This window comes from Mesocricetus auratus, unplaced genomic scaffold (genome assembly GCF_017639785.1).
Source record: "Mesocricetus auratus isolate SY011 unplaced genomic scaffold, BCM_Maur_2.0 Super-Scaffold_100007, whole genome shotgun sequence".
Classification (NCBI taxonomy): Eukaryota; Metazoa; Chordata; class Mammalia; order Rodentia; family Cricetidae; genus Mesocricetus; species Mesocricetus auratus.
Genome location: NW_024429191.1, coordinates 93,190,973 through 93,215,390, shown reverse-complemented (window position 1 = coordinate 93,215,390; position 24,418 = coordinate 93,190,973). Strand labels below are relative to the sequence as shown.

General features: G+C 49.3%; 1 protein-coding gene across 1 annotated transcript in view; it reads left to right on the top strand.

Annotated features, from left to right (window-relative positions):
* Srp68 (signal recognition particle 68) overlaps positions 1-24,203 on the top strand; it is a 32,365-nt gene extending 8,162 nt beyond the window's left edge. The window contains exons 5-16 of the mRNA XM_040750078.1: positions 2,214-2,296; positions 2,553-2,662; positions 4,562-4,644; positions 5,663-5,803; positions 11,193-11,291; positions 12,906-12,970; positions 18,112-18,268; positions 19,319-19,413; positions 20,310-20,439; positions 22,435-22,510; positions 22,896-22,948; positions 23,426-24,203. Coding sequence (XP_040606012.1) covers positions 2,214-2,296; positions 2,553-2,662; positions 4,562-4,644; positions 5,663-5,803; positions 11,193-11,291; positions 12,906-12,970; positions 18,112-18,268; positions 19,319-19,413; positions 20,310-20,439; positions 22,435-22,510; positions 22,896-22,948; positions 23,426-23,653 — 1,320 coding nt within the window. The 3' untranslated portion in view covers positions 23,654-24,203. The remainder of the gene's footprint in view (positions 1-2,213; positions 2,297-2,552; positions 2,663-4,561; positions 4,645-5,662; positions 5,804-11,192; positions 11,292-12,905; positions 12,971-18,111; positions 18,269-19,318; positions 19,414-20,309; positions 20,440-22,434; positions 22,511-22,895; positions 22,949-23,425) is intronic.
* Positions 24,204-24,418: the final 215 nt, after the last annotated feature.

Genomic DNA, 24,418 nt, shown 5'->3' with positions numbered 1-24,418 from the left:
CAGCTCTGAGGGTTTTATAATTAGCTCCAATCTTTTGTTAATAACCAGGCTTATTTTAGTGCATAAGTAGAAAGTTCTATATTTTATACCTGGGAGAATTCCCAGGAGTATTTTTGGCAATGAATTTGTTTTTAGAGATGATAGATAACAAAGGTTATACTCAATATATTTTAAGTAATTTTACGTGTGCATCCTCTGGGCATGTTGGGGATGGTAGATACTAAAGGTTATTCAGCCCGTTTATGTTTTTATTATTTTATGTGTATGGGTATTTTAGCTGCTTGTATGTCTGTGCACAGTGTGTGTGTGTGCTTGGTACCCACAGGGGCCAGAAGAGTGTGTTGTTCTGAGTTACAGACAGTTGTGAGCTGCCTGCCATATGGGTGTTAGAAAATGCACTGAGTCCTCTGGAGGATCAGGCAGTGCTCTTAACTATCCTAACTGCTGAGCTGTCTCTCCAGCTCTGCGTATATAGTCCAGGCTTAACTTGAACTCACTTTATAACCAAGCCTGAACATATCCTGAGGTTACAGTCATGAATTCCGCTCTTTTCCTTCTGGAGTAGAGAGTGCAAGGCTTTCCGTCCAGGTTGACATCAGCCTCTCACTCCCCTGCCTCCGTCTCTCTCTTGAATGCTCTCGGATTTTAAAGTGTGTATTGCCATGCCTGGAAGTATTGGACCTTAGCAGAAAGTTATTATTGCATCTGCTGTGTCTGCATATGAGTGCAAATGCGCTTGTGCAATGACACATTTACAGAGATAAGAAAATGGGGGTTTGGGGTCCAGGGCTCAAACTCAGGCTTACACAGAAACACTTTTGCCTGCTGAGCATCTCCAAGGCCCAGTGTTGAGCCTCTAATGCTATGGGATGGTGTAGAAACTGACTGTTAAGTGAAATGAAGTGAGTAAGATACTTTGCCCATGGGAGCTGGAGAGATTGCTCAGCAGTGAAGAGCACTGACATGGCAGCTCAAAACTGTCTGCAATTCCAGTTCCAGGGATCTGACAAATACATGCAGGCAAAACACCAGTGCAGCGCCAGGCGTTGGTGGCGCACACCTTTAACCCCAGCACTCGGGAGGCAGAGGCAGGAGGATCTCTGTGAGTTCTAGGCCACCCTGGTCTACAGAGTGAGTTCCAGGACAGCCTCCAAAACAATACAGAGAAACCTTGTCTTGAAAAAACAAAACAAACAAACAAACAAACAAAAAAACCCAAACTACCAGTGCACATAAAAGATAGATAGATAGATAGATAGATAGATAGATAGATAGATAGATAGATAGATAGATAGAAGATACTCTGCCCTGAGCTGTGCATCAGGTGTCCTTTATTTTGAAGTTCTCACCTGGGAAGAAATGAAGTATAAAAATAACCCATGTGGCCGGGCGTTGGTGGCGCACGCCTTTAATCCCAGCACTTGGGAGGCAGAGGCAGGTGGATCTCTGTGAGTTCGAGGCCAGCCTGGTCTACAAGAGCTAGTTCCAGGACAGCCTCCAAAGCCACAGAGAAACCCTGTCTCGAAAAACAAAAACAAAACAAAACAAAAAAATAACCCATGTATCACACTTTGTCATTTAACTACATTTTTCTCCTTGAAAGTCAACTTGATGGGTCTGGAGAGATGTGGCTCAGTAGTTACAAGCACTGGCTGCTCTTACAGAGATTCTGGCTCAATTCCCAGCGCCCAGTCCACAACTGTCTGTAACACCAAGGGCTCCGATGCCCTCTCTGGCCTTCATCAGCACCAGGCAGACAGACATGTGATACACAGGCGTATATGCAGGCAAAACACCCACACACATTTGAATAAGAATAAAAAGTTAACCTGATTTCAAGGCATGATGACACACGCTTTTAATAGCAGCATTCAGCAGACAGAGGCAGGTGGAACTCTGTAAGCTCAAGGCCAGCTTGGTCTCCATAGTGAACTCCAGCCCCAGCCAGAGCTGCTTGGTGAGACCTTGTTTTCAGAAAAGAGAAAGAGAAAGTCACCGTGAATGTGTCTATGCTGGTGCTGTTGTCATAGTTAGAAGTCACCTGGGCTCATGGGGCTAGAGAGTTGGTCATTTGTGCTGACAGCTCTTTGTAGGCTAAGTATGAAGCGGTGGTGGAGTACCTGCCTAGGGTGTCCCAGGCCCTAGACCCCTCCCATGGTACCCAGAGCACATCCGGAAGCTTCTTGCTGAGCGGCTCTTTCCGCCCCCTACAGGCCTACACTGCTTACCTCTCGGGGATGTTGCGCTTTGAGCATCAGGAATGGAAAGCTGCCATCGAGGCTTTTAACAAGTGCAAGTAAGTCTCCAGTTCAGAACAACCGCGGCTCTATTGAAGTCACAGTCGTGCTGCACACCCTGTTACTGTCTGTGCAAGTTAGGACCGTCTGCTTTCCCTGTAGAAAATTTATTCTCTTTATCTTCAGACTACGCTACGCTGGTAGTCAATAACATACCTTCAAAGGGCGTGTGTTTTGGTTTTGTCCACTTGGTCCTTGTGGGTTCGTTTTTCTAAAATATGGCTGCTGTAATGTGTGCCGTTTCTTTGCTCGCAGAACTATCTATGAGAAGCTTGCCAGTGCATTCACAGAGGAGCAGGCTGTGCTGTATAACCAGCGGGTAGAAGAGATCTCGCCCAACATCCGCTACTGTGCTTATAATATTGGTGAGCAGGCGCTTATGTGACTCTCCGTGTCTTAATATCCATCCTTGGCCTGAGGGTGTTTGTTTGTTTGTCTGGTTTTGGGTCTCACTCTGTAGACCAGACTGACCTCACACTCACAGAGATCCGCCTGCCTCTGGGATTAAAGGTGTGCACCACTACTGTACCTGGCTCGGCCTCAGTGCGTGCGCCACCAACGCCCAGCTCGGCCTCAGTTTTGAAGATAGCAAAAGTAGAGCTGTCTGATGTGCACTGTGGCAATGACCCCCCCACACACACACACAGGATGGTGGTGGTGATGGTGATGATGGTGATGATGGTGATGATGGTGGTGATGATGGAGGTGGTGATGGTGGTGATGATGGTGATGATGGTGGTGATGATGGAGGTGGTGATGGTGGTGATGATGGTGATGATGGAGGTGGTGATGATGGAGGTGATGATGATGGTGATGATGGAGGTGGTGATGGTGGTGATGATGGAGGTGATGATGATGGTGATGATGGTGGTGATGATGGAGGTGGTGATGATGGTGATGATGGTGGTGATGATGCAGGTGGTGATGGTGATGATGGTGGTGGTGGTGGTGAGCCTCACCTCAGCCTACAGATCTTGGCTCTTTGGCTTCTGTTCACATCCCTTTGTCTTCTCTACTCCTCAAACATTCTCCAGCCAGTGCATCTTTTACTTTTTGGGGAGAGTTTCAGGTACCTTGAAGCTAAGTGAAAGAGAGAATTTTTTTTTTTTTTTTTTGGTTTTTCGAGACAGGGTTTCTCTGTGACTTAGGAGGCTGTCCTGGAACTAGCTCTTGTAGACCAGGCTGGCCTCGAACTCACAAAGATCCGCCTGTCTCTGCCTCCCAAGTGCTGGGATTAAAGGCGTGCGCCACCAACGCTCGGCTGAAAGAGAGAATTTTTATATACTTTCTGAACCCACACCTGCATAGCCTCCCTTCCTGTCATCTCCCACAGAGTGGGACTTTTTTCCTTGAAGATGTGTGTTTGTGCCTGCCTGAGTTTTTTTTTTTTTTTTTTTTTGGTTTTTCGAGACAAGGTTTCTCTGGCTTTGGAGGCTGTCCTGGAACTCACTCTGTAGACCAGGCTGGCCTGGAACTCACAGAGATCCGCCTGCCTCTGCCTCCCGAGTGCTGGGATTAAAGACGTGCGCCACCAACGCCGGGCGCCTGCCTGAGTTTATGTACATACATGCATGCATTGCCTGAAGAGGCAAGAGGAGGGATCAGATCCCTCGGCTAGGGAAGCTGATCATGAGCTGCCTAATAGGGTGCTGGGAACTGAGCCCAGGGCCTCTGTAAGGGCAGCAGAACCCTTACTCCTGAGCCAGCTCTCCACCCCCCACACCCCACCCCTACGCCCCCCCTTAACATGCCATACTGTCTCAAAGTCCATAATTAATCTGGGGCTCAGCTAGACCAGTGTAATGCCATGTACCCGACATTATCACCAGTGTTTTTTTTTTTCTTTTTTTTTCCTTTTCCAGTTTAAATTTAGATAAGAAACAAGGTTGCTTCACAAGTCAGTTCCAGGTCTCTCTCCCTTTCCCTCCCCTCCTCCCATGCCCTCCCCTCAAACCCCCCCCCCCCGTTATCCCCTCATTCCCCCAGGGAGGGTGAGGCCCTACATGGGGGTGTCCATAGTCTGTCATTTCATATAGGGCAGGGCCTAGACCCTTCCCCAAGAGTTCAGGGTGAGAGTGCACCTCACATTGTTCTATGGGAGTCCAAAGTCCGTGATCACCAGTGTTTTTAATGTCCCAGTCAGTTCCTTTTGAAAATTCATCTTCAGAGCAGATAGTGTTGAGGACCATTGTGTGGGTCTGCTTCACCAGAGGCAAAGGCACTGTCACTCTAGAAAAAGATTTTCCCCTCTCTCTGTCTCCCAGGGGACCAGTCAGCTATCAATGAACTCATGCAGATGAGACTGAGATCTGGAGGCACAGAGGGGCTCCTTGCTGAAAAACTGGAGGTAATCTAAGATATGCTTGTTTGGGAACAGTGGCTTGAAAAGGTCTGGACATATTATGTAATTAATACATATGTTAATTACTATTGATATATGTATGTTTATGGTTGTATGTACATTAAAAAAGCCTGTTCCCTAAATATTTGAGTATTTAACTTATATGTATATTTACTGTCAACATGCATATTTATATATGTGTACTTTGTGTGTGTGTGTGTGTGTGTGTAAATCTGGCTGGCTTGGAACTCACAGAGATCCGACTAACCCTGCCCCCTGAGTGCTAGGATCCAAGGCATATGCCACTACCTTGATTTATATCTCACTATGTAGCTTTTGATAGCCTAGATCTTGCTATGTAGACAAGGCTGGCTTTGAGCTCGTAGAGATCCACCTGCCTCTGCCTCCTAAGTGTTAGGATTAAGGTGTGCACCACCATGCCTGGAGACCTTTCCCCTAATTTTTACACAGCACACGCATGTGTGCGGGAGTGTGTGTGTGTGTGCGCGCATGTGTGCGTGCACTCGTGTGAGTGTGTGTGTGCGTGTGCGTTTTCAGGCCCATTCTGTATGCTGATCTTGAACTCGTGGTAGTCCTGCTCAGCCTTGTAAGTGTTGGGATTACAGATGTGACCCATTATACCTGGCAACTCTATTTTCCTTCCTGAGCAAATAACATGGATTCATAGAGAAAATTGGGGGAAGAATTTTGACTTTCCATGAACTAAAATTCATGGTACCAGAGAAAATTTAAATAAGTAGAAATCTTGTCTGCTCTCAGGATGTACCGTGTTGGTTGTGGGAGGAGACAGCTGGTAGGTGGCACTATTTTCACCTGTCACACAGCCACCATAACAGCTTTAGCTATTTTTTTTTCAGGACAGGGTTTCTCTGTGTAGCTCTGTAGACCAGGCCGGCATCGAACTCTCAGAGATCTGTCTGCCTCTGCCTCCTGAGTGCTGGGACTAAAGGCGTGTGCCACCAACACCCTCCAGAGGCTTTAACTTCTTAAAACTGCTTTGCAGGCCTTGATCACTCAGACGCGGGCCAAGCAGGCAGCCACCATGAGTGAGGTGGAGTGGAGAGGGAGGACAGTTCCGGTGAAGATCGACAAAGTGAGGATCTTCTTACTAGGACTGGCCGACAACGAAGCCGCTATTGTCCAGGTGAGGAGGAGGGACCTAGGCTGCTCCCAGCTGCCTGTGTCTAGGCCATCTGGAATTCAGTTAGTTACTCGGCGGTGTTCGTTTCCCCTAAAACACAAATTATCTTAAAGCTGTTTGGGAGTTGGTAAACCTAGAGATGTATTCCTGTGAGTAAATTTATTTCAAAGTCAAGCATCGGGGAATTTCACTTAGAGAGAGGGTGGAGAATTTTACAGTGACGTCATGGGGGAAGAGCATTGAACAGTTTGCTCACTGCAGAGGGGCACAGCAGGCCAGCAGGTGGTGCAGCTGCCGTTAGACTCTTGGAGTCTGACCCGTTGTCCTCACCTTCTTGCCCTCAGAGCTGCCTCTCGTTCAGGAGAGCCTGGGGAACCAGAACAGCCTGTTCTGTGTGTGCTCAGCATGTAATAACCATGTAGAGGCCGTCCTTGAAGCTGCTTACTGACATAATTAACTGCTGTGGCTGACAGCAGCCAGATGGCGCCGCAGATACGAACCTGGAGACTCTGAGGCAGCAGTGACTGGGGCCCCTCAAGCTCGTCACAGGAGGGAAGGGGTCTTTTAAGACGGTGAAGTACTGACTGTGGCCTCTTAAGTCAGAGGAGTTTCTAAGGCCTGGCCATTACCAGTGTACCAGGTCGTGGGTGGGACGTGCAGCTTGTGAGAGTGTTGAGTGCCCAGACTTTCCAGCCACTCTCCGCTGTGGGTGCTCTGGGTCGGGCGGCTTTCAGCAATTGAAGGATTTATGTGTAGACTGGTTGTATTGCACGTTGCCCGCCTTTTTCCTTTGCTTTGCTTAAAGAACAGAATGATAAAACAGCACCAGAAAATTGGTTTTCTTTCCTTTTCCTTTTTATTTGTTTTGCTTTTTGAGACAGGGTTTCTCTGTGTAGCTTTATAGACCAGACTGTCCTTGAACTCACAAAGATCTGCCTGCCTCTGCCTCCAGAGTGCTGGAATTGAAGGCATGTGCCTCCATACCTGGCTTGAAGAACTAATTTTAGTTTTTTACATTTATTTTGTGAGGGACGCACACACACACACACACACACACACACACAAAGACACACAAGACGCACACACACAAAAGACATGCACACACACACAAAGACACACAAGACGCACACACACAAAAGACGTGTGCACACACTCACACGTAAATCAGAGGAAAACCCCAGTCAGCCACGTCAGCTCATCTCGGCATTTCTTTAAGTACGTGCTTGCAGAGTTAAGTGCATGCCTTCCTTCTCTTACCGTCCGTCACGTCACACGTAATAGCAGGTGTGCTCTCAAGGCCTCTTACAGCCTGTCTGCTACAGACTTGCTCTGCACCTGGCCCGCGGCACCCAGAGGTGACGCAGCAAAGCTTTGCTGCAGAAGAAGTTTTGTTGTTTGTTTGCTTTTGGTTTTGCAGGGCTGGGGATGAAACCCAGGCCCTGAAGCGTGCTAGGCAGTCAGTCACTCTTCTGTGGAGTTATACCTCAGCTCTTTTCCATGTTTTCTTCTGTTTCAAATAGGTGCTTAGTCTGAAGCCTGGCACTCACTCTGTAGACCAGGCTGACCTCAAACTCGCAGAGATCTGCCTGCCTGCGCCTCCTGAGTGCTGGGATTAAAGCCGTGAGCCACCATACCCGGCTTTTTCCGTGTATTTTGTTTTTTTGGTGGTTTTGTTGTTGTTCTTTGTTTTGTTTGTTTTTTAGAGACAGGGTTTCTCTGTGTAACAGCCCTAGCTGTCCTGGCAAACGCTTTGTAGACCAGGCTGGCCTCAAACTCACGGAGATCCGAGTGCTGGGATTAAAGGTGTGTGCCACAACCAACTGGTTTAATTTTTATTTTATTTTATTCTTAATACTTGATCAGTCCCTAGTGGTCACAGGCAGTTTTAATGTGAGGTTATTTTTCGGCAGCTTGTTTTCAGAGATTTTAACTATTTACAAGCTTGGTAATTTTTAAATTGCCTCCTTTGATTCTGGGGGCAAGGAGCCTGTCTTCATTTTGTTGATTTTATTATTATTACATTTTAAATATATTCATTGTGAGGATGGGAGAGATGCATGCCACAGCACACGGGTAGGGGCCAGAGACAACTTGAGAAAAGTCAGTTCTCTCCTTCCACCGTGCTAATCTTTTTTTTTTTTTTTTATGTCTTATGTCTAGGATGGAGAGCATTTACCCTTTTCTAAGAAAAAGGAGAAATCCAAACAAACAAAACATTTTCTTTACTGTATTTCCTTGTGTTTCTCAGGACTGGGTGAGGCTTGTTCCTGTCCTCTTGGTTCTTTCTCCTTTGGGTGTGTTGGGGAATGTGGCTAGGCTTGCCTTGTGTGTCTCTTAGTCACACAGCCCCATCTTCCAAGAATTTCTGTCAACACGTGGAAACAACCCAGGAATCCCTTTACCAGCAGGAGACACTGGGAACCAGTGTCTTTGCACGGGCTAACCTGGAGGCACCTCCCAGGAAGAGAGCCTGAGGTGGACTCTGAACACTTTGGAGTTCCATAAAACACGACTAGAATTTATTGATTGACACTAGCAGGTAGCTCCTCAATTCTAGGCTTCCCAGCCAAGCCACACATTCTTATGCAGGGAGTTTGTCCTTTGTATTTAGAGCACATCCCTGCCGGCTCCGCACCAGATGTGGTGGCCTGTGATGTGGAGAGGGGAGTCCTGTTTCTGCATGTTGAAGGCGTGTCTCCTTTCGGGAGTCATCTTGGCATCAAGTATAGGTTCTAGAAAAAATGTGAGCTGTAAATATATAAACACTTCCTGTTTGGAGACGTTTTGCCCTGGGCAGGAAGATTCATGGCAAGTTCTCAGATACTTGGTGGTCTCTGAGTCACTGAGCAGTATGAGCGGCACATGGAAAACAACTAAGTCCTTCCCTTCAGACATGCCTTTTCCTTCGTTGTGGAATATCTTCACAAATAAAATCCTCAATCAAATTTAGGACATGTGGGAGCAGCTGGTGAAGACAGTGAAGAGGGTTAGCATTCTGGCATCCCTTCAGTTTTAGTTTGAACATTGCCTACCAATAGGAAGGAAGACAGAACTCATTGTCAGACAGCTTAGCTGACAGGGCTGCTGTGGTGTGAGATAATGTGGTTTGACTGTTTGAGTTCCTTTTTTTTTTGGTTTTTCAAGACAGGGTTTCTCTGTATTGTTTTGGAGGCTGTCCTGGAACTCACTTTGTAGACCAGCCTGGCCTCGAACTCACAGAGATCCGCCTGCCTCTGCCTCCCGAGTGCTGGGATTAAAGGCGTGAGCCACCAACACCCGGCTTGACTGTTTGAGTTCTTAAGTGGTGCCAGAGGTGTTCCTGTGTCACGGTTTCACAGAAATCTTACATTGAAAAATTAGTCAGAGCCAGGCGGTGGTGGCGCACACCTTTAATCCCAGCACTCGGGAGGCAGAGGCAGGTGGATTTTTGAGTTTGAGGCCAGCCTGGCCTACAGAGTGAGTTCCGGGACAGCCAGGGCTACACGGAAAATCCCTGTCTCAAACAAAAACCTGTCAGACTTTGATTAGATAATTATGAAGGATCTTCTGTGGAGAGGCGCTGGACAGACTACTGAGACATGTTTGGGTTATTCCATTAAACTACCTCAGATACTTAGTCCCACAGCTGCACGTGCTTATGATGCCCAGTGCGTTGCGGAGTGTGACTAGAGCACATGTCCATCCTGCACTTCTGGTGGACAGCAGGCGCTGTCTGCTGTGGGAACGAGCTGATGGGGCCTTGTTTGCCTTCAAGTTACAGGAAGCCATGGCTCTGATTTGTCTCGAGTTAGTGAGGGACAGGAAAGTTAAGAGCCCTGTGAGTGGAAGGCTCTGTTTGGTTTAGATTGGGCAATTCTCGAGGGCGATTTCTTTACACCAGAAAGTGGGGAAAACATACATTCTTCAGGAAGTGTTTCTATTCCTCTCTTACGGGAGTGGGCCTTCTGGGCGGGCTTGGTGCTTCCTGAGAGGCCGTTTGGATGTTGGTGTTTTCTCAGGTTGGCTGTTAGTTGTGTGGAAAGTCAAATGTGCCCATGGAATGCTGCTGCTCTCAGCAGGCCGTCCAGTAGCACGGGTCTGTCTGCTTTCCGTCTTTTGTCGTTGCCCTGCTCAGTGAGATTCTTTAGGGCGGAAATGTGGTGTGGCAGGCATTCAGTTAATGAATCACTTTGTCATTTATCCAAGCAGTGTAGCGGAGGGTGACGCCTAGTACTTGTACAAAGATAGCCACCCCGTTCTTATCAACCATTTCTGCCTCGAGTTGTTCTTGAGGTGGCCACGTATGACATTAGACACAGAATGTCTAGAGAAAACAATTTAGTCTGACATTTAGGGGAAATATCTTTTTGGTTGGATATTGATTTAGTAATGTCTGTTTCTTGCTTGAATCTGAAAGAAATCAAACTGCAGATTGGCTCATATATTTAAAGGTATTTTGTAGACCTATCCTCTGAGCCATACTGACACTATAGTCAGGAGTTTGGTTGGGTCTGCTCACAAAAGATTGTTGTAGCTGGGCTTGCTGACTGTCCAGGTTCCCTCATAGAGGGAGGGTGATGGTAGGGCCATAGCACCATCACCTGAGTATCCGGCCACCCTCCCAACCAGTTGTGTGCAATTCTGCCATAATAGCAGGGGGACTGGGGAAGGGGGAGGCTAAGGGGGGGACTCCATCTGTACGGGCCTGGAAGAGCCATTACCCCTGCTGGGCACAGACCTTCCAGTGTGGGAGCTTTAAGGTCACCCACTGCTCTGTAAGTAAACTCATGAGTCCTCCAGAGTGAGCAGTGGCATTATGTGTCTGCTGGTCACTGGGACCCGTGGAGCCAGGGGAGGGACGGATGCTTTCGTCTAGGGAGGAAACGTCTGCCGTGTGAGGAAGCAGCACCCCAAGGGGGTCTGTAGACTTCCCCGGGGCACTAGGTGATGGGGCACTAGGTGACGGGGCACTAGGTGACGGCCCTTAGCAGAGGTAGAATTATTGGAGCTAAGTTCTGTGATGGGAAGGCACGCAAAGCACCAGGGTCTGGCAGTTTGAGATGACGCCTCAGACGTGGTAAGTTCTCCAATGCGTTCACCTCTCGATTGAGTCTCCTTGTAGTATGTGATGGACGAGAATGCCATGTGCATAGTGACATGAGGGTTGGAGCTCTCTGAAGGGACCCAGGTTCAGTCCCTAGCACGTGTCTTGAGGGGCTCACAACTCCAGGGCCTCTGACATCTGGCCTCCATGGGCACCTGTACTCACGTACACACAACCCAGACCTGCACGTTATGTACATGACCTAAGATAAAAGTTTAAGGATGTCTTGGGTGCGGTGGAGGATCAGATCGCTGCTGAGCCCTCCTCCAGTTTGCTCAGAAACCTCTTTTGCTCCTTTTGCCACTGTAGGCTGAAAGTGAAGAAACGAAGGAGCGGCTGTTTGAGTCCATGCTCAGCGAGTGCAGAGACGCCCTGCAGGCCGTGCGGGAAGAGCTCAAGCCCGACCAGGTGCTGGATCCGCCCTAGTCTGCCCTGGCCCCACGGGTGCTCAGGGGTGGCCCCAGGGTCCCTTTGTCACTCTCTTAGCTTTGAGGTGTTTGCTGATGTGATCATCTTACTAATAACAGAGGCCTCTGGGCCCCATCAGGTTTACAACTTTGTCCTCATGGCCTGTTGCTCTTAGTGGCCATCCTGTGGTTTCAGCCTCTTGTCTCCAGGAGCACTCCTGGTGTGTGGTGCTCCCCTTCCTTCCCTCCCTCCCTCCCTCCCTCCCTCCCTCCCTCCCTCCCTCCCTCCTTCCTTCCTTCCTTCCTTCCTTCCTGAGACAGGGTTTCTCTGTAGTTTTGCAGCCTAACCTGGCAGTCGCTCTGTAGACCAGGCTGGCCTCAAACTCACAGAGATCCGCCTGCCTCTGCCTCCCGAGTGCTGGGATCAAAGGTGTGGGCCACCAACGCCTGGCTTGTGCTCCTCTTTCTTAATGGTTGATCCTTTCAGGCCTCTAGACTGAAAACCTACGAACCATTTCCTCTCTGTGTCACCACACCCTAGGCCTCACTTACAGTGTCTCCCTGTTGATGGTGCCAGCTCTTGGTATTTGGTATTAGTGAAGCAGAGTCTAGCCGTGTAGCCCAAGGTGGACAACTCACGCTCCTTGCCTCGGCTTTGGAGAGCTGGGCTTACAGAGGTTGGGAGCCACGACTGGTTTCCACCTGTTTTTGTGTTTTTTTAATTTATTTGCTTATTATGTCTGCATGTGTCCTTGTAGGCCAGAAAAGGGCAATGGATTTCATTACAGGTGGTTGTGAGCTACCATGTGGTTTCTGGGAATTGAACTCAGGACCTCTAGAAGACCAGTCCATGGTCTTAGCCACTGAGCCATCTCTCCAGCCTCCCTCCACCTGTTCTTAAACAGCATTTTGACTTACACAGAACTGGCCATAAATGGGAGTTAGTGCACACCTGTAATTGACATTCTGCAGACAGGCAGGAGGAATGCAGTGTGGTAATTGAAAAACACCTGCAGTCTCCCTACCACGGACGCTGACATCGTCACAGGCGCTGGAGTTAAGATGCCGATGGCTCTGGGACTGTTCCCCAGCTGAGCTCAGCTGTGACAGCACAGGGTAGACCAGGGATAGTAGACTTTGGGTCTGAAGGAAACCTACAGCAGTGCTGTGGTCATGACTCCTGTTTCATGGTTCTACATGTTGAACCAGGGCTTGTGAGGCTAGGCAGGTCTGTGGGGTTTTGTTTGCTTTTCATACTTTGAGCCAAGATCGCCTTAATTTTCCTAGACTGTAAACAAACTTGGACTCTTCCTTTCTGAGCCTCATGAGGAGCCAGGACTGCAGGTGTGTGTCCCACACCTGGCGGGACTGTCAGGGATGAAACACTGGGAACAGAGGGCAGGAAGCCTCAGTACTCAGCATTCTGTCACTCAAGGCTAGGTTTTAGATGTCTGGCAACTGGGTAATCTTGTCATCTCTGTAGTGTTAATAGGTCTGCATTTCTGAGGCTGCCACACTTGGAGAGTTTGTGGGTGTGTGCAGGGAACTTCATGGACCGTGGTAGTGGAGGAGAGCCAAGGCCCAGAGCTTTACGTGCACCTTCTCTCCCTTTCAGAAGCAGAGAGATTATGCCCTTGATGGCGAGTCGGGGAAGGTGTCCAATCTCCAGTACCTGCACAGGTGAGGCCAGCTCTCTTCTGTGGGTTTGTATCCACTTAGATGTTAGTTTTATGTGTGTGGGTGCCTACGTGTGTACCTGTGCACATTATCTACTAAGTACATCTGAACTAAATAAACTTCCCTTGTTTTCAGTATATGCTTTAGGCTTAACCTTGGAAACATATACAGAAGGCTAAATAAAGCCTGTCCCTGGAAATGAATTACATTTGTACTCAACACAGTTACAAGCATAGTTCTGAGCACATTAAAGAATTTGATCATTTATGACTGAACATTGACATGCATGTCCTAATTATCCTTAATACTTTATAATGATCTAGCAGCTTTAATAAGATTACCACTTTACAGTTTGATCCCTATTATGTTTTAGTCTTAAAAATTATAATTTTTGAATTGAAGCTCTCTTAATATCAAAATAAAACTTTAAGATCATAAATGTAGCCAGGCGTTGGTGGCGCATGCCTTTAATCCCAGCACTCGGGAGGCAGAGGCAGGAGGATCTCTGTGAGTTCGAGGCCAGCCTGGTCTACCGAGTGAGTTCCAGGACAGCCTCCAAAACAATGCAGAGAAACCCTGTCTTGAAAAAACCAAAACCAAAAAAAAAAAAAAAAAGATCATAAATGTAGCCCATAAAGAGACTGAGAATTTTATAAACCGTGAATATCATCCATAGAGAGCTTGGAAGCCTTATTATTTTTTGATTCTTGTATAGTATACTATTACAGAATATTATAATTTCTTGTATGACTCAGTTTATCCAAATAGCTAAAGGTTGATGAAGTTAGCAAAGGCAAAGAGGATGGTCTTTAAGTTAGTTATTGCTAATCGAGTAGACCTTAGTTACTGCTAATCGAGTAGACCTTAGTTACTGCTAATCGAGTAGACCTTAGGCATTTTCTTTAAGTTAGTTATTGCTAATCCGAGTAGACCTTAGGCATTTTCTTTAAAGATTTATTTATTATGTATAGAGTGCTCTGCCTCCATGCCAGGAGGTTGTGAGCCACCATGTGGTTGCTGGGAATTGAACTCAGGACCTCTGGCAACTCTGGCAAAGCAGTCAGTGCTCTTAACCTGTGAGCCATTCCTCCAGCCCTGTTTTGCAGATTCTTAACCATATCCAGCAAGTTTTCAAATCTTCATGTACAGAAAGTTTATATTTATCTTTTTTGTTTTCTTTCTTTGTCCTAGAGTCAGATGACATCTGACCTAGGACAGAGATTTTGGAGGAAATTTTTAAATAACCATGCTTGGGTTGGAAGAGGGAGGCCACACCCCAACTCCAGAACCAGCTTTTAATAAAGTAGAACAGCATAATACAATAATTTAATACCCAAAAGACATATAAATCCCTTCAGAAGCAAATCCAGTGATCAGAGAGGGAGACCAGGGAAATCAGAGGTTTACAGATTAGAATTCTGGGTGCCAGCCTGCTGCAACAGGACAGTAAGCAGCAAATGGCAGGACAGGGAGCTCATGATGTCCTGGAGGGCCAGGCGTCAAGAGGTCCACATCACCTCAGCCCAGCAATAGGGGAGTGGCCAAAGCCAGAACTTCATGATCAGAGACAGGATCCAGCTGGGAGATAGGCCAAGCTGGAAAAAGACATCTTCAGAGCAGAGTGAGGGAAAAGGCAGAGAAGCAGCTGATGTATCTGTGGGACTCAGACAGCGGGCTCCTGCCAGCCAGTGAGAGCAAACTCTAGTGAGACGCTAGCATAGAGGCAGCCAGGAGCAGTCTACCTTATGGAAACCCTAAAAATGTTGCATGGAACTCAAGGGGCAGTTTGGCTTTGTTCAGTGTGAATTCCCATCTCTACAACAAAACTTGAAAACACAAACCCAACAGAGAACAGAAGAAGACAGTATAGCTGCACAATCAGGAAAAAACACCTCAGATGTAGGGTGGCCACCCTCACTCCTACACCAAAGCCAGAAGGACAGTAGAAGGCCCCCTCTGTCCCAGAGACAGGGTGTACAATCTTGTCATACTTGCCTTTTGTCTGTCCAAATGTCCAGACTTCAAGACAGAATAGAATTTCTCACCATTGGTCCAAGCTTCAGAAGTACGTTGGCCATCAGTTCTTCCAGTTTGTAGATTTGGAGCCATTCAGTTTGATTTTGCTGGGGCCTGTCAAGTTCACTTTGGACTGGCTTCCTCTGGGGTCTATCCCAGACCCCTGGCACTGAACCTGAGGTTTCCCAGGGATCTCACTGGGGCCTCCAAATGTTACGGAGTTTGTGCCATCCCCTGCCCCAAGACCATAGACTCAATCCAATTATAATTAAAAGATTTATTAGATGTTAACCACACAGTCTATGAGCCAAATTTGAGATTGCTGTGAAGGAGGGGTGTGGGAGAAACCCCACAAAAACCTTCAGTATCTATGCAAGGTAAAAAAAACTCTTCTGTTCTGCCAAATTAAGTAATTAAGGCAACTCAAAACTATCTCACTGGGTATCTGTAAGCAAGTTACAGAAGCAAAAAAAAAAAAAAAACCACTCATATCTTGACAGATGTCAGTCACAGCTGTACATTTTGGGGCAGGGGGTGGGTCACTGAGTCAGGGTTACTGGGAACTTATCTTCCAGGACTGGAGTACAGCTGGTGGGTACCAAGATAGATGCCTAGCATAAAAATGGAGCCTCTTTGGGCATAACAAATCCTCCTGCTTCAGTCTTCAGTGTGGTGAATTTCAGGCATGAACCACTACACCCAGCCTGAGCCAGTAACTTTGGAGCTGCTGTGACCTAGAGCTCACTCCATTCCCTCTCCCAAGCTCTTCACTCTTGTGATCATCTTAAGTTGTCATTTTCATATTTTAATAAGTTCAGCTCAGCTCAATTCCACCTGCAACTCTTTGTGTCAGGCCAAAGTCCGTCTGGCTTTTCCCGTACAGCTGGTCACCGTGTGTGCTCTTGTGGCCTTGTCTGCCCTGTCATGTGTTTGCTGCTGCTGCTGCTGCTGCTGCAAGGCGGCAAGTGTGCCCTGGCCTGGGCTGTGTCACTCACCGCCTGCCTGTATGCTTGACCGCTGCTTTTCTCCCGCTCATTGGTGGCTTCAGTTTTAGAGACAGAGCCTCTGTTTGTAGCCTAGCCTGGTCTGGAACTTGCTGTGCAGCCCAGATTTGCCTCTGGCTCGAAACAATCCTTCAGTCTCGGCCTCCTGGGTGCGGGATTGCAGGCCTCAGCTGCCCCCTTTGCCCTTTTATGCACATGTTTGAATTCACTAGTCAGTTTCATTTTTATTTCTCTTCTTTTGAAACAGTTACCTTGTTCAGTGTAGGATCTGGGATATACACGTGTGTGTGTGTGTGTGTGTGTGTGTGTGTGTGTGTGTGTGTGTGTGTGTATTTTGTTTTGGTTTTTCGAGACAGGGTTTCTCTGTATTGTTTTGGAGGCTGTCCTGGCACTCGCTCTGTAGACCAGGCTGGCCTCGAACTCACAGAGATCCGCCTGCCTCTGCCTCCCAAGTGCTGGGATTAAAGGCGTGCACCACCAACGCTCGGCCAGTATCTTTTTTTTTTAAGCACGCAGAAGAGATATTACTTGAAAAAATTCTGCTTCTCAACCAACTTTCTTTGCATTTGACCTTGAATTTTTTAAATTTGTTGCCAGCTGCTTATACCTTAGATGGTAGATGTCTTCCTCCATCTTCAGCCCTTATAACTTAGATGGTAAATGTCTTCCTCCATCTTCAGCCCTTCCACTCCTGGTTTTAGTTGTTTTGTTTCAGCAAAGTTGGTGGTTATTGAGAGACTGTGTTAAAGTAATGGATGCTTCTCATAAGTACTCAGCTCCTGGGGGCCCAGGGCAGCGTGCAACCCAGTGACAAGGTGCTTGCCGAGTGTGCATACCGCAGGCCGCAAGCCACCAAGTACACACACACACACACACACACACACACACACATACACACACACACTCGATCTCCATTTGTGATGTCATATTGACTGTCGGGTGACTCAGGTCCTTATATATCCAACAGGGTTGGCCCATAGATGTTATCTGTTTAATCAGCTGAGGAGGAAGAGGCTCCTGGAGGGAGATCTCCACATCTGTGTGGTTTAGGGCCCCAGAGTGAGTTGAGCTCACCTCCTGACCTGGAGCAGGGCCTCTGAACCCTCACCTCCACTCAGGCTAAGGACACACGGACAGTGAAGCCCTTGCTCTGAGGTCACCTTCCACCTCGAAGGTGGCTGGTTCAGGATGGGGCTAGCATCAGCCAGCATCAGCCAGCCAGAGAGGGAATAGCTTCTGTGGGGGTTGGGCAGGAGGCATTGTTTCAAATCGGAAGGAGAGGATCTGAGAGGCCCAGCTGTGAACAGGCCATGCTCAACAGTGCAGGATACAGGGCCTGTGGTTGTTAATGCCCTGGACACTGACTCTCTAGGAGCACACAGAGCTAGGCAGATGGGAGTCCCCTCTGCAGAACCTACCCTGCGAGAGGTGCTCAGTCACCTCTGGGGATGGGCTGCTCTCTGCCCCACACAGTATTACAAGAAAGCACATATGCTCAGCAGTTTGCCTCCTTGGAAAATGATGAGTCAGAAGCCAGGTAGCTTTTGTATTACGAAACTTTGTAAGCCTATACCTGCTCATGTATAATTTATAGCTACTTTGAGGAAAATTTCCCTCATAACCTTCTCACCTATTTCTCAAATTTAACTTTTCAGTTATTTTAGCATTCCTTACACATTTACTTCTGTGATTTTAGTTGCTATTCTTGTCCCGGTCTCTGGAGTGCCCCGGTCTCTGGTGCGCCCCGGTCTCTGGTGTGCCCAGGGCAGCTGTAGCCTTCCCGCTCGTCACTGTTCCCCTGAGCTGAGTCCTACCACGTTTCCTCACCCTCACCCATGGCAGCCTCGTAGAGTAGCCCCGTGTGACTAGTGTGAGTGTGGCCGTGTGGTGACAGCACGCGGCCTTCCTCTAGAAACTGGCTGCTGTTTCCTGAAGACTCGCGATGTCCTCTGGAACTGGGAGTTTTGTGGCTGTGGGAAAGGATGTGAAGGGCCAGGTAGCCCTGCTGTGTGACCCCTAGCCCCACCCCCACTGCCCCTAGGTGAGTCCCCAGTCACTCCAGTCCTCTTCCCAAACCGTGAGCTTCCTTGAGTGTGACCTGAGGTGGCGTGTGGTGCGTTGCAGCTACCTGACCTACATCAAGCTGTCCACAGCCATCAGACGGAATGAGAACATGGCCACAGGCCTGCACAGGGCTCTGCTGCAGCCGCAGCCCGAAGATGACAGCAAACGCTCTCCCAGGCCCCAGGACCTGATCCGCCTCTATGACATCATTCTGCAGGTAACCCTGGGGGCCTGGAGACGCAGCCTGCCCTCTGCTATCTGGGACACAAAATGATTTGGGTAGTGAGCGGCTGTTGAGAGCCAGGAGTGACTAGTGGATGGGCGGGAGACAAGGAAGGTCTTGGGGTAACACAGAAGCCTAGAGCACCCTATTTCAGGCATTCTAGGGTGTTGATGAATGCACCCACAGGCATTCACTGAGTGAGTGCTTCCCCTGTGTAAGATTCCCAAAGGTATGAGGGCATTCAGACACTGAATCATACTGTGTCACCTGCTGCAAGCTGGTCGTTTAGGAAGCTTGCTACACATAAGCCAGGCATGGTGAGTCACAGCTGGAATCCTAACACTTGCAATGCCCATGCAAACTGTGTAGTGAGTTCTAGCTCAGCTGGGGCTCTATGGACCCTGCATCTTTGCTCCTCTTTGGAGAAGCCAAGTTTAGTTCCCAGAATTAAAGTTATAGTCACCAGCTCCTGGGGATCTGACACCTTCCTCCTTCTGGTCTCTTTGCACGGGTGGCATACACAGACACACATTTACATAAATAAAAGTAAGTCATGATATGAAAGATGGCACTGGGCCTTTAATCCCAGCACTTGGGAGGCAGAGGCAGGCAGATCTGCCTACATAGTGAGTTCAGGACAGCCAGGGCTACATAATGGAGTGACCCTGTCTCAAAAAAAAAAGAAGAGAAAATTTAAGTAGAGATGAGTTGAGAAAGATACCTGATGCTGACCCCTGTCCTCCATGTGCACACATGTACATACATGTAGGTATATGCATACAACACACTAGCTGCCTGTCAAGGGAGTGAACCGTATAAGGTGGAGGTTTTCAGTCTGTGGTCTACGGAGTCCCTGAAGGTCGGTGAGAAATGCTGAGGGTAAAGGGCAAATGCACGTGTGTGGGGACCAGAGCAGGCAGCAGGCCAGCCATTGGCAGGTCGCGCTTCCTGGCTTGGTGTTACTGCCCTATCTGCCCCGGAAAGTTGTGACAAGATGGCTCTGAGGCTGCTCCTCATGGCTTTCTTGTTGCATCTGTTGCACAGAATCTGGTGGAGCTGCTGCAGCTTCCTGGCTTAGAAGAGGACAGAGCCTTCCAGAAAGAGATAGGCCTCAAGACCCTGGTGTTCAAAGCTTACAGGTAATGTCCCTCAGCATGAGCAGGGCTCCAACTGTCACCCCAGCAGTAAGCTTGCGGCATGTACTGCGCTGTGGGACACACGGACGGTCATTGGCAGTAACTGTGACTGCCTGGCTATGCAGAGGACGTGCAGTGTTTGCAGGAAGTCCTCAGCAGGGATGGCAGCAGTAGTCTCCAGATTTCTTCATTTCCATTTCTTACAGACTTCGGGGTTTCCTTCTCTTGCTTTCCCCTCCCAGTGAAAGCACTGACAGAGGCAGGTGTTGGAAAGGGCATTGGCAGACTAGAGCAGCTGGTCCAGGGAGCCCGAGCTGAGCCCGGATGAAGCTGGGCGTCTCGGTTCCTGGGATAAGGCGAGGTGTGGCTCACTCAAAAGTAAACTGTTCAGCAATGTCCGAAATCTAGGCAGACGGCAGAGGAGTGGGCGTGCCCTCGTCTGTCGCTGGCTCTCGTGCTCATGAGCTCCCAAGAGCGCCCTGCCTTTGGTCATGTGTCCCTTCTGTTGTGTCAGGGGCAACAGCAAGGTTCTGTTGGGCCCCATAGAATTTTGGTTTGGGTTGGATAAATAGTGTGACTTAGACACATAGGCAATGGGGAGGGATCTAGTCGGCATCCTCTCTTGCCTGCATCTAGTTACCACCGTCCTTGGGAGCTGCCTCTGCAGCCAGTGGGGACAGCCGCTCGCACGGGGACTGCAGAGCTGTGGTCCCTGGGGCACTCGGAAGGGTGCCAGCACACAGCTTGCTGGTGTGTGCTGAGGGATAGGGTGGGGTTTCCCAGGCACCCCTGAGTTAAGAGTCCTGTTTCCAGACTCAGCTTGGAGCCCGACAACAGGGACGCCTTGGTGTTAGGCAGCGGTTGCTTTAGAGCGCTCGCTGTGGCTCTTTTCCCGACAGGTGTTTCTTCATTGCTCAGTCCTATGTGCTGGTGAAGAAGTGGAGCGAAGCCCTCGTCCTCTACGACAGAGTTCTGAAATATGCAAATGAAGTCATCGCTGATGGGGGAGCCTTCAAGAACAGCCTGAAGGTGAGCTGTGATCTGTGTTTCCAGGCCTTAGTGAGGGACACGGGGACGGTGGGGGACAGCAGCTGGCACGCCCTGCCCCTCCCATCACCCTGCGTCATCTCCTGTTGTGACCTACCCTGCTCTAGGCCTGAGGAGGATTTAGCTGTGACAAAGCCATTTCATCCAGCTATGAAAGGACACACCTGTAACCCTGGCCCTGCAGAGGCTGAGGCTGCAGGATGAGGAGTGGGAAGCTAGTCTAGGCCTCAGAGCAAGCCCAGAGTCAGCCTTGGCTATACAGGAAAAGCCCAGCTCCAGAAATAGAGTGGGAAATGCCACTTCTCTGGTTAAAAAGAGCAAACCCGTGTATTGTTCTCAGATTGGCTACTTATTGAAATTACCTGGCAAAATTTTAAGTCAATTGATGTGTCTTCGTTGGATGATCTGGTCAGAACTGGGGTGGGGTCTGGAGTGGACACTGGGGTTTTGGAAGCTCCAGGGTGGTTCTGATGTCAGCCTGTGACCTTGCTGAGACCTGTGTAGAGCCTGCTCAGGACCCTGCCTTTAGAGACGCAGACTCCAGCACCCACACCTGCTGTCCAGCACCCAGGCAGTGGAGTCAGGAGGACCTTGAGCTCCAGGCCAGCCTGGGCTGCATAATGAGTTCTAGACCAACAAGGCCACATAGACCCTGAAAAGTGAAATAGGAAGTAACTGGCTACACAGGGGAATTCGTGTTCTGTGAGTAGAGTCTCTTTAGAGGCAAAGCGGGTATAACTGGTGGTCACAGGCCAGCACAGAGCCACTGCCGCGCACACACACGGCACACCATGCCCCAGAGGACACTGACTTTGACCTCCAGAGAGCATGTGGACTGATGAAACTACTGTCCTGCTCACAGCCGTCCATTTGTAAACACAGCTGGACTCGTCATTCGGGGGCAGAGCATTGCTCACAGTGCCCGGGGCCCTCCGAGTTCAGTCCTCAGCATGGGTGACAGCAGTATTTGAGACAGATGGGGTGAACGGGGCACAAACCTGGGGGGCAGGGCACGCGCCTTCAATCCCAGCACTCGGGAGGCAGAGGCAGGTGCATCTCTGTGAGTTGGAAGCCAGCCTGGTTTATAAAGCGAGTTCCAGGACAGGCAGGGCTGTTACTCAGAGAAAGCCCGTCTCAGAAAAACAAAACAGAAGAGGTGTGGCAGAGTGGCATTGGCTGTGGCTCCCATTTGTAGTCACAGCACTGGGAACGCAGAGGCAGGAGGAGCACTGAGTTGAGCCAGCCCTGGAGCCTCAGTGAGACCCTGTCTCTGCAGGGGGCGGGGCAGCTGCACGGGGGTGAGGTGGCTGAGGCCTTGACATCCACCTTCGTCTTGGGGAGGTGCTGGCCCAGCGCTTGCTCTCGCCATGCTGCAGAGGCTATCGTTTGCCAGAGGAAGTCCAGAGTGGCCACCTAGTGCACTCCTGGAGATGAAATTAGCAGTTGTGTGCACTCTAGGTGTCGGGCATGGGCTGCACTTAGAGCTGACAAGCAGTGTTAATGCTCTTTCTTTCGGGCATCGTTCTTTGAGCTGTGTCAGCCTTACCCAGGTTGGCCTTGAACTCACTGTGTGGCTGAGGCTGGCCTTGAACATCGTGGTTCTCCTGCCTCTACCTCCCAAGTGCTAGCATTATAGGCATTAGCCACTGGGCCCACCATGTATAGTAAACATTTTTTAAAAATAGACTTTTTTGTTTGTTTGCTTCAAAAGAAGGTCCCAGAACTCGTTCTATAGATCAGACTGCCTCAAGCACAGAAATCCACCTGCTTCTGCTTCCCAGAGTGTTGGGATTAAAGGCTTGCTTTACCACTGCCTGGCTAACTTGTTTTTCTCTCTTTCTTTCTTCCTTCCTTCCTTCCTTTTTTTTTTTTTTAAATCTACAAGTCTCACAAAACCCCAGTGGGCCCTAACACAGGTTCGTGTGGCCCGCTGCCCCGCCTGGCCTGCTGGTAAGTGTGCATTCTCTGTTACTGCAGGACCTGCCTGATGTGCAAGAGCTCATCACTCAAGTGCGCTCAGAGAAGTGCTCCCTGCAGGCCGCAGCCATCCTGGGTGAGCCGCCTGCCTGTGTCCCCAGACTTCCCTCTGCCCCTCTGCTTCCACACCCTGCACCACGACTGCACTGTAAAAAGTGTTGTTTGGCTTAGTCTCCTAAGATTGCTATTTCCTAGCTTATGGACGGCCACACTGAGCTGTGTAAGGGATTGGAAAAGCCTGTCACTGCCCTCTCCTTAGCGTCTTCCAAGCTCCACAGCTCCCGTGGGCTGACCACAGTGGACTGGGCTTCATCGCTGTTTATGTCACTTCTCTGTCTGTCCCTAATGACTAGCTTTCTCGGTATTTACAGCCATGCTTACCACAGTGGTTTTGAAAGGCCCTTTTTGTGGCAAGCATGTGCAGAGTCCCTGTTCTCACTGAATCCCTGTGGAATTTCCAGATGCAAGCGACTCCCAGCAAACGGAGCCCTCCTCTCAAGTCAGAGACAACAAGGTGAGGCAGCTGTGGCTCAGGTAACCCTGCTTCTTGCCTTTTCTTTCCCAGACACCCACCAGCCACTCAGGTGTCTTGTTAGTTTTCCATGTCCCAAGGGAAATGGAGAACAGTCTGGCCTCCAGTGTCAGTAACAACTAAAAGTTGGGAATGCATGTGCAGCTGGAGAGATGGCTTAGCAGTTAAGGTTTGATTTCATGCACCCATGTGATGGATGGCTCATGGCCATCCCTAACTTCAGTTCTAGGGGAGCCAAAGCTCTTCCGACTCTGCAGGCACTAGGCTTGCATCCAAACACACTAAACAGAAGCAATAATAATAATGGAAGGTAAGTTAGGAATGTGCTGCATAAGCTCCCGGGCGTGTGTTCACATGTGCCACACACTGAGGGCTGGAGGAAGCGCATGTAGGCTGCATGTCCCGCACAGCAAACGCTGACCATGGGCCTTCTAATGGATGTTCTCGTCTGTCTTCCAGCCTCTGGTTGAACGGTTTGAGACCTTTTGCCTGGACCCCTCCCTCGTCACCAAGCAAGCCAACCTCGTGCACTTCCCGCCAGGCTTCCAGCCCATCCCTTGCAAGCCTCTGTTCTTTGACCTGGCCCTCAACCATGTGGCCTTCCCACCCCTTGAGGACAAGTTGGAGCAGAAGACCAAGAGTGGCCTCACAGGATACATCAAGGGCATCTTTGGATTCAGGAGCTAACCAGGCTTTTCCTCAGGGGCAGGGAGGTCCTGACTTACTCTGCATTGTGAGACAGACAGCGAGTTCCATGGCATTAAACCCAGGTCTGCAATGGTCGGGGGCAGAGCTCAGCACCCTCAGCCCTGCGTCCCTACATCTTGTGTGTTTGTGACTTACTTTTGTGACCTGTCATCTTCTGGGCTCAGAGTCGGGGTCTCTCTGTCCCCTGTGCCTCCTGGGGACTGCTGCTGTCCTGGCCCTTGTAAGCCATGGCTGATCGCTTTGGTCAATAATGTGTTCTGGGTTCCACACCAGGCTTGGGGTGGGGCGTTGGGAGGCTTGGGAGTGTTTGTCATGTGTCCTCAGCCCCGTGGATTTGAAACAAACTCCTCCTTGCTGTGTGCTTCCAGAACCACCTGAAGTTTGTCAGTGACTGGAACATGGGCAGTATCCCCAGAGTTATGGTCAGCCTTACCCCCTCCTCCAAGAACAAGCAGAGCGCTCTATTTTTAACTATGTTATACTCTAAATGATGAAACCAGATCTTCTATTAAAAGGCAAAGATGATGGAGACTGTGCCCGTTCTTTACATGTCCTCCCCACCCCCACCAGCCCTCGGGGACGGTTGAATGACCTCGAGGGAAAGCGCATCCTGCTTTATTGGCAACTGGATGTGCCCAGCACCACACGTGTGTCGGACGCTGCTTCAGATCACGTCCCCTCTGGAAGTTTAGATGCCGTCACAGTTTCATCTCTTTAATTTCTGTTGCAACATCAGTGATGGGC